General features: G+C 52.0%; 1 protein-coding gene across 1 annotated transcript; it reads right to left on the bottom strand.

The window, feature by feature from the left end:
- Positions 1-2,223: 2,223 nt before the first annotated feature.
- On the bottom strand, positions 2,224-7,019 carry LOC114709116 (chymotrypsinogen B). Its single transcript, XM_028892777.2, has 7 exons — positions 6,916-7,019; positions 4,479-4,582; positions 4,312-4,391; positions 4,129-4,207; positions 3,739-3,919; positions 2,861-2,994; positions 2,224-2,447 (listed from the first exon to the last, which is right to left on the bottom strand). The coding sequence occupies exons 1-7, from the start codon at positions 6,965-6,967 to the stop codon at positions 2,286-2,288; spliced, it is 792 nt and encodes a 263-aa protein (XP_028748610.1). The 5' UTR covers positions 6,968-7,019; the 3' UTR covers positions 2,224-2,285.
- Positions 7,020-9,737: the final 2,718 nt, after the last annotated feature.

Genomic DNA, 9,737 nt, shown 5'->3' with positions numbered 1-9,737 from the left:
TATGAGAGCTAGCTAGCAAGAAGCTTGAGCCATAGGCCATGGCCATACAGTTCATAATTAATATAAGTCTCTGTATGTTTATTTGGGTCTGAGTGGCTGGAGGACCCAGTGGGACACAGGAAAACTTCCAGCTACAGGGGATCAGCTTTCTTGGTCCCCAGATACTGGCATAGGTCATGGGTGAGAAGAGGCAGGGACAAGAAGAGGCAAGACTTAAGAGGTCCTCAGAGTCAATTTTGAAAAAAAAAAAAAAAAGCACAAAGCAAAACAAAACAAAAAACAGCCTGGCGGTGGTCATGAACACCTTTAATCCAAGCACTTGGGAGGCAGAGTCAGGCAGATCTCAGTGAGTTCGAGGCCAGCCTGGTCTACAGAGCAAGATCCAGGACAGGCACCAAAAACCACACAGAAATCCTGTCTCAAAAAAAAAAAAAAAAAAAAAAAGAACAAAAACAACCTTAGAAAGAACAATACTCAACTTCATATGGAAAAACAAAAACAAAAACAAACACACAAAAATCGGAGTCAGCTCTGGGTTCTCCCCATCTCCCAGGCTGTGGAGAATGTCCTGGGGAGGATGCTGTCCCAGGCTCTTGGCCCTGGTAGGTGTTCCTCCTGCAGGTGAGAGGGGGATTCTGGGTACATGAGGACATGACCTGGGAGGGTGTTTACCTGGGGTTGCAGCCAGGGTAAGAGTTGACTGTCCATCGAAGAGTCCAGTGAGGCCTGGGTTGCCTTGGGGCTCTAGTTTTAGTTCCATTTGGAAGGGAGGACGGGAGGTCAATTTTTTTCTCCTCCTCTTCCATGTATCTCAACGCCTAGGACATCTGACATGCTGGTGGCTGGGCAGTTTGACCAGGACTCCGATGTTGAAAACATCCAGGATCTGAAGATCCAGGACTCCCAACCATCTGTAACTTCAGTCCCAGGGAATCTGACACTCTCTTCTAGCCTCTGCAGACATGCATGCACATAATGCACAGACATACAAGCGAAAGACCAATACACATAACACAAAATAGAATTATTAAGTATATATAATTAATATAGATTATATATATACACACATATATAAAGTGGGCAGTGACATGGCCCATTGACCCACCTCCTGCCCAGTCTGATGACCTGAGTTCCATTCCCAGGTCCCACATGATAGAAGGAGAGAACCAGCCCCAGCAAACTGACCCCTGATTTCCGCATGCCCACAAATGCACGCACATGCGCACATTAAATGAACGTGATAACTTCTATAATTGGCAGAGAAAAGATGACTAAAAATTGGTAAAGGAATAACTGTTTACCCAGTGTGTTCTGTGTGAACGGTACCACGAGGGCCTTAGTGACAGAGAGGGGAGCATCTCTCCTGAAGAATAAATGAGAATGAAATGGTAAGATTGAGATAACAGTTTGTAAGTCTCCAATAAAGGCATTGCATTGTTAATGAGGTCAGGCACCCTCACAAGAGGAGACACAGCAGTCCTGACCCAGGGCAGGGCTGCTCCATCTGCAACCTGACAAAGAGACCAAAACCAGGAGGATCCGGCTTCTAAACACCCAAAGGCAGGAAATAGTGTGGACCAGGACAGGTGACAGTATGGGAGTCAGGCATGGTGGCACATGCCTTTATCCCAGCACTAAGGAGGCAGACAAAGGTGGATCTCTGAGTTCAAGGTCAGCCTGGTCCACAGAGTCAGTTCCGGACAGGCAAGACTGAAAGGAGAAAGGAAGGAAGGGAGGGAGGGAGGGAGGGGAGGGGAGAAGGAGGGAAGGGGGGAGGAATCTGACAGGATGGCAGTTAACATCCAGGGCCAGGAGCTCACATCCAGTCAAGGCAAATGCAGGGATGGGGTCTGAACAGGAAGGGTGCTGTGAGAATGTATATTCTTGAGCAGTGGGGAGCAGGGGCGTAAAGGCAGAGAAGAGTCTCCAGCACGAGGTTCACTGTGAGGCTGTCACGGCTCTAAGGTGACTGATCCCCCAGGGCTGTGGATGATAGAGTCTGGCCAAGGACTACTGCCTTCCAGAGAACACTGGGGGTCTAGCTGGATCCAGTAAAAGTAGCCTGAGTTCTGACCTCGGGTGGAGTTCTAAGAATGGAGGAGCCAGGAAGAAGGAGGGGCCATCAGGGTGTGTGTAACCTGGGAAGGGACCAGTGATGTCTCCTCAGTGGGAGACAGGGGTAATTCAGTCTCATGTCCCTGGACCACAAAGACACACAGAGAGTCAGTGTTCTAATTAGACGATTTTATTGCAGGTGCTTGGAGGGGGAGGCAAGAAGCACGGATTCAGTTGGCTTCCAAGATCTGCTGAACCCAGGGCATGAGGGCTGTGACCCGGGCATACACAGCAGGAGTGGAGGTGGAGCAGACGCCACTGCCCCAGGACACAATGCCTGCCAGGGTCCAGGCTCCATCCTTCTGGCAGACCAGAGGGCCACCGGAGTCACCCTGCAGAGAGACAAAGGACTTGTCTTCAAACCTGACAAGGACACCTGGACCTGGGGGGGTGGGGTGCGAGGGAGAGTGTAGGGAAGTCCTCGGGGTTCAGTGACAGCCCCAGAGTGCTCAGGTCCTCCGGGAAGGACTACACATCTAGCCTCCCTCTGTGAGTAGGAGGCACATACAGCTCACTGAGCTGGTGGCAAGAGTGGGTACCCTGTGGGCGGTACAGCACCAGTCTGGGCAGAGGTGCCTCCCAGGGGTGTCCGTTGGCATCAGCCCATCCTTTTCTGGGCACTGGGAAGGCATGAGGTTCAGGAGAGAAGGGCAGAGCGCAGTGGGAACCAGGCCGCTGTGGGCCTGTGCTCTCCACAGGCTGAGCAGGGGAGGCAGGTCTGGGAGAGGGTGGGCAGAGGCTGTACCATGCAGGAGGAGACACCACTGGCGCCTGCGCAGATCATCACATCAGTGATCTTGGATCCCCAGAACTCCTTGCATTCGGCGGTGGACACAATGGGCAGGGCGGCCTGCTGCAGCTTGTCAGGAGTCTTGAGGGCTACAGGGACAGAGGGCATGGGGTCAGGGTCCCCAAGTCCACCAGCAGCCTGGAGAGCACCACGGGCCTTCCAAGCATCTGGGGGGCAGCTGCTGTCAGGTTCCACCACAGGCGGGGCTGGGCCTCAAGCGCGGATGTCATATTGTTCTTGCCCTGCTCAGGCCCAGCCCTGCCATGTGGCCATGGGAAGTGGGTATGGAAGATTTCAAGACAGCATGGCCCCCACCCTGCTGGAGTCTCAGAGACCCATGATGGGACTCACAGTCAGTCTGGGCCAGAGAGGACAGTACCTCCTGCCGGGCTGAGGGCTTCCTTCCCCATCTTATCAGCAATCCATTGTTTGTGCTGGGTGAGTTTTAAATCTTAAGCTTTAACTGACACATACTAATTGTTAACTTTATAGATTGCTAGTTAATATTTTTTTCCAGACAGTGTCTCATTATGTAGCTCTGGCTGCCTGGAACTCACAGGATCTTCCTGCTGCTGCCTCCCAAGAGCTGGGATTAAAGTCTGCTGCCATGTCCAGCTTTAATTCACAAATTTTAAATTAAGAAATGAAAAAATGTATTAATGTTGAAATTTAGACAAAGGAAGGGAGGGAAGGACGGAGGGAGGAAGGGAAAGAGGGAGGGAGGAAGGAAGGAAGGAAGACAGACACCATGCGGGTCACACCAGGAGGAGTCTGCTGCCAGGCAGCCTGACCCTGGGCACAGCCTCTGCTGGACAGGGCCACAGCACACTCACCGTTGTACTTGGTCTTGCCCCAGCCCGTGGTGGCACACACTGTCCCCACGGGGAAGTCATCGTCGGCACTGGGCAGACACACGGCGGACACAGTGTCGGAGAACTGGGCAGGAGTGGCCAGCTTCAGCAGGGTGATGTCGTTGCGCACAGTGAACATGTTGAACTTGGGGTTCTTGAAAACCTGTGGGGACCAGAAGCTTAGCTGAGACCTAGGAGGAGCTGGGCTCTGCTGAGTGCCAGGGGACATCAGAAGAGAACAGAAAGAATTCTAAGGCCCGCCCCAGCCCGCTGTGCCCCCCTGTCCTTCAGGCAGCCAGGAGCTTTCCCTCCTGGACTTGCCCTCCCCTGGCTTGTGGACTGTGGGCTTCACCCATGCAGCAGCCTACGCACCTTGGCGATCTTCAGAACCTGGACGTTCTCCTCATCGGAGCCCTGGTCAAACTCGCCGGCCACCACCACATCAGATGTCCTAGGCGTCGAGACACATAGGGGTCAAGATGAAGAATGGGTCCGGTCCCCTCCCCAAGCCCAAATAAAGCTGGAAGCAGAAGCCCAAGATAGTCTGGGACTCACGAGACCCCGCAGTGGGCAGCAGTGACCACCCAGTCTTCGCTGATGAGGGAGCCCCCGCAGAAGTGAAAGCCAGTTTTGTCCTGGGGAAGAGGAAGAGGAAGGTCAGTGCCTCCCACCTGGGCATCACCCCAGAATGTGCCTTCATGTGCCCAGAATCCCCCTCTCACCTGCAGGGACACCTGCCAGGGCCAGGAGCCTGGGACAGCATCCTCTCCATTGACGATCCTGGACAGGCCCGTCAGCACAGGTTGGATGGCAGGGACCCCACAGCCTTGGGGGATTGGGAGAGTCATGATGTAGAACTCCTCAGCCAGCTCAGATCCACTGAGACCATGCCATCTCCCCTGGAAACATCTGGCTCCCCTCTAACATCTTGGCTAAGGGGCCCCCACACATACAGCCTCCTGACCCAGTTATCCTCCCAGGAATGAAAAGAGGCACAGCTGCTCTATCCAGGCTTATCACAAGAAAGGACCAGAAAACAGGCTGGACCAGTAGACTGTCTGCCTCAACCTCCAGGCTGGACCAGTAGACTGTCTGCCTCAACCTCCAGGCTGGCCATTCTGGGAACCTGCCTAGTTCGGTAACTATTAATCATGTGAAATTTCGTTCTTTAATTTTGGTTTTGTTTGTGTGTTTGTGTGTTTGTTTGTTTTTTTGAGACAAGGTTTCTCTGTGTAGTCCTGGCTGTTCTGGAAGTTCCTCTGTAGACCAGGCTGGGTTTGAACTCAGAGATCACCAGCCTCTGCCTCCCCAGTACTAGGATTAAAGAGGCATGCCACCATGCCCACCTCAGTTCCTCAATTTTTAAAGAAAATTAGACTTTGTACAGGTGTTGGTGCACTCTTCTGATACCAACACTCAGGAGATCTGCAGGGAGATATGAGTTCAAGACCAGCCAGGGATACATAGTAAGACGCTGTCTCAATTTAAGAGGGCGGGAAGGGGACTTGATTCTACACAATGACAGAACAGGTCACAGAAGAGGGAGACAGGCAGAGGGAGCCGTCAGGCATCTTGGGCATGTCAGGACACACTTGCTACAGTGGCCAGCACATCTTCACAGGGGCTTCACAGTTTGTCTGTACATTGGAGCAGTGTGACCCTGTGACCAGCTTCTCCACTTCTGGAGTCCTCAGACTCCACAAGGGCCAGCATCCCTCTGTCTTGTGCACAGAGACAAGGAAAAGGACAAGGCCCTTCGATGATGACTGATCTACCCCCCAAAAAGTCACAATAATCCATGTTTATAATAGCCAAAACAATAAGAACTAAGAGTCATGTGTTCTCACAGCAGAGTATAGTTAAGTGTGTGAGCTGGTCTCCATGGCAACCCGGTTTGATCTACCACATTCCGAGTGGAAAAAGAGCATGTTGTAAAACTGACAGGGTCAGATACTGTTCATGTAATTTAAGGATATTTGCTTATGGATGTATAAATATGTAGTGTGTTTGTATAAGCCTGAAGAAAATTGACTCAGAGTAGAGTGTGGGAGGGAGGAAAGGGAAGCCTGGCTGAATCTGGGTTATTATTTATAAAGAAGTATTTGGTCTGGTGGTGGTGGTGCACACCTTTAATCCCAGCACTTGGGAGGCAGAGGCAGGGGGATCTCTGTGAGTTTGAGGCCAGTATTGTCTACAGATTTCCAGTACAGCCGGGACTACTGAGGCTGAGGAGATGGCTCAGTGGATAAGAGCATTCACCTTTGCATGATGACCTCAGTTCAGATCCCTGACACCCACATGAAGAAATAAAAGTAGGCTGGTGTAGTAGCAAATGCCTATAGTCACAGCTGCTCTGAAGGCTGAGGCAGGAGAATTGCTTGAGCCCAGGAGTTCGCAGACTGAACAACAGGGTGGGATGGCATTTCAGAACAAAATAAGCAACAGCAGTTAAAAACCAAAAACAAAACCAATGGGAGGCATAGAGAGCCTTCTGAAATTAGTGTAATGTCGCATGCCTGTGATCCGGCACTTGGGAGATGGAGGCAGGAAAGACCTATATAAGACCCAGTCTCAGCAGGAAGTATCATTTCCTGAGTCTAGGACCACAGGACACATCACCACCTCTGGCTAATCTCTCCCTTTTTGTTTTCACTAGTTATTTTCTTTGTTTTATAAATGAGGAGCAAAATGTTAAGGTGGATGTGGTGGCTGGCATTTTCTTTAACCCAAGTACTTGGGACGAAAAATCAAAAGGATCACTCTAAGTTTGAACCAGCCTGGACTGCATAGTAAATTCTAGGTCAACCTGGCCTACAGAGTGAGACCCTGTCTCAAAGAGCAAAACAATAAGAGCAAACAAGAGAAAGAAAACAAAGTGCTCAGCATTTGCCAGCATGGTAACTAAAACCCCAGAAGGGCAGCTGACTCCTGCTGGGCCACAGCACCCCCACCTCAGCCACATCTGGATCTACAGCCCACTGCTGGGCCCTGGTTTGTCTTTCTGCTCCTGAAGCAGGGAAAGAGGGCCCTGAGTGTCCTCACTGAGGTTTCAGTGTCCTGGTCCTGGTTCAAGCAGGAAAGGTGGAGGATCAGCTCTTTCAGAACAACCCTCCCCTCATGGTCCCTTCCCTCTGATGGGACCTGAGCCCCAACACTTACCAAAGGTGGCCCCCACAAGGGCAAAGCAGGACAAGAGCCAAAGGAATGCCATGGTGCTGGTCAGGGAAGTGAGGCTTGCCTAGTCTGAGACTCTTTTATGTCCCCTAGGGTCCCCACGCTCCGCCCAGTCCCTGTGACCCTCGCCAACTCACAAGGCCCGAGAGCCACCCTCCCTGCTATCCAGAGACCTTGGACAGAAGTGGGGGCCAAGCTGCTTATCACAGTGGAGCTTGGCTCTTAGCCTGCCATGCCCAGCCCATGGGAAAAGGACAGCTGCCCTACGGGAACAATACCCATGAGCCTTGGTGGTGCCCAGCATCCCCAAGGCACTGTGGGTAAGACTCCAGCTGGACCGGGAGGAATGCCCTGCAGAACTCTACCCGTGCATTCTTTCTGAGAGTGGAGCTGGAGACCTGGTGCCCATCCCACGGCACAGGGAGGCCTCCCAGCTCTGAAATGAACGCAGTCCCAGGACAGATTCAAAGAAGCTGGTGATTGAGAGGCCCTAGAGAGGGCGGCTGGCCCGGGACCACAGACGGGTGTCACTCATTTGAAACCAAGGGCTCCATGGCCAGTGAGGGTTATCCAGGGCTCACCTTGTCCCCAGAGCCATCAAAGAGTCTGAGTGTGCAGAGGAGGAGCAGGTCCTAGGCCGCAGGACATTGACCCCAGTGTGTCTGTGATCGGGGATTCCCTCTGTGGAAATTCACAACAGGTAATTCCTCCTGTGGAAATTCACAACAGGTAATTCCTCCAGTGGAAACAGTCTTGGGGCTGGGAGCACCTGCCTCACTCATGAAGTTCTGGGTTCAATCCCCACCACGTTACACACTGCTGATGTAAACTATATTCTGAGCATCCAGAGGTAAAGGCAGCAGAGTCAGAAGTTCAAGGTCACTCTCAACTACATAGCAAGTTCTAGGCTAGCCTAGGCTACTTGAGAGCCTGTCTAGAAGAAGAAAAAGAGGAAGAGGAAGAAGAAGAGGAGCACGAAAAGGAGGAAGAAGAGGAGGAGGAAGCAGAAGAAGATGGAGTAGAGGAAGAGAGTCTTTGTCTTTGGATAAAGTTTTAGATCTTTTCACGAGGACATATTTACTGCACTAGTAATGGCTCGGGCATTAAGAGCACCTGCTGCTCTTGCAGAGGACCCAGGTTGGAGTCCTAGCACCCACCTGGTGGCTCACAACTGTCTGAAACCCTGGTTCCCGGGGACTCTACCCCCTCTTCTGGCCTCTTTGAGCACTGCTTGCATGTGCGACATAGTAGACCCAGAGGCAAAACATCAACACACATTTTTTAAAAATGACTTTTCTTTACTTAGGGGCCCGCACGCATGCGTGACATGGTGTATATGAGCAGGTCAAAGGACAACTTCTAAGAGTCAGTTCTCTCTTTCCATCATGTGGGTCCCAGGAATGGAATTCAGATGGTCGCGGTTGGTGACAAGCGCCTTTACCCATGGAGCCATCTCACTAGCCCAGAGCTTTGTTTCTGGAAGAGGAGGCTTTGTTTCTGCACACATTCCACAGTAACAAGCTCGTTCCATGTGCAGATGGGGAACCGAGACAGGTGAGAAGGCCACACGGGATGAGTGTGTTCCCAACAGTGTGCATGCTGTCCCTCCGTCCTGTGGCCAGGCACTGTTGCAGGCTGAGGCTCCAGAGCACTCGGAGAGGCCAGCGGTGGGGTCACACTGAGGCAGTGAATCTGAGGCAATGGTGATCGGGACAAAGTAAGGATCCTGGGCTGGGACAGCAGCTGCCGGAGGGCGCTGCACATCCTCACTGTCCTCCCAGTGACAGCCCGGAGGGCCGCTCCAGTGACACATGCATGTCACCCAGCACTGCAGAGGCCGAGGCCTGCACATGGAGAGGACAGCCTAAGGGTTGGAGAGCCCTAAGATTTTCCAAAAATAATTTTTATTTCGTGAGCATTCATGTTTTTCCTGAATGTATGTCTGCGTGAAGGTCCCACATCCCCTTGAAACTGGTGTTACATGCAATTATAACATGCCATGTCAGTGCTGGTGATTGAACCCGGGTCCTCTGGAAGAGCAGCCAGTGCTCTTAACCACTGAGCCATCTCTCCAGCCCCCTAGGTAAGGTTTTTAAACAATTTCACAAAGGACTGCAGAGATGACTCAGCAGTCAGGAGCACTTGTTCTCCCCAAGGACCAGAGTTTGGTTCCCAGCACCTGTGTCCGGTGGCTCACACCCACCAGCACCCCAACTTTAGGGGATCTGATGCCTTCTTTTCTACTCGAGTATACACATATGTGCACATGCTTCGACACAGACAGCCACAGCCACACACACACACACACACACACACACACACACACACACACACACACAGAGAAATAAAAATAAAATAAATACAATATTTAAAGGCTAGCCTGGACTACACAGCAAGTTTGCAGCTAGCCTAGGTTGGAGACAAGTCTAAAAACAATGTGGAAAGGAAGGAAGGAAAGCAGGCCGGAACTACAGGTGAACCGAGTCTTCATCTAGGGCCTGGGGCCCTTTGGTCATTAAGGCCGAATGGCAGGAGCAGAGTTGAGTCTGAGTCAAAAGGACACGTGTCACTAGGCGGCCGAAGCAAAGCTGTTCATCTGAATCTGTTTGATTCAGTGTGAGCAGATGTTCCTCCCTCAGGACAGCCTGAGCTCTGGCAGCTAGAGCACAGCCAGGCCTCTCAGGGAGTGGCCTGCAGATCCTGAGCCCTGGGCCAGGAGCTCTCCCCAGCCTCCACTAAGGCTTTCCCTAGGGGAGCAGCTGTGTAGCTGCCCAGCCCTGGGACCCTTAGCCACTGATGTGAGGAAT

Source organism: Peromyscus leucopus, chromosome 5, assembly GCF_004664715.2.
Source record: "Peromyscus leucopus breed LL Stock chromosome 5, UCI_PerLeu_2.1, whole genome shotgun sequence".
NCBI lineage: Eukaryota > Metazoa > Chordata > Mammalia > Rodentia > Cricetidae > Peromyscus > Peromyscus leucopus.
This window is presented reverse-complemented; position numbering and strand designations above follow the sequence as displayed.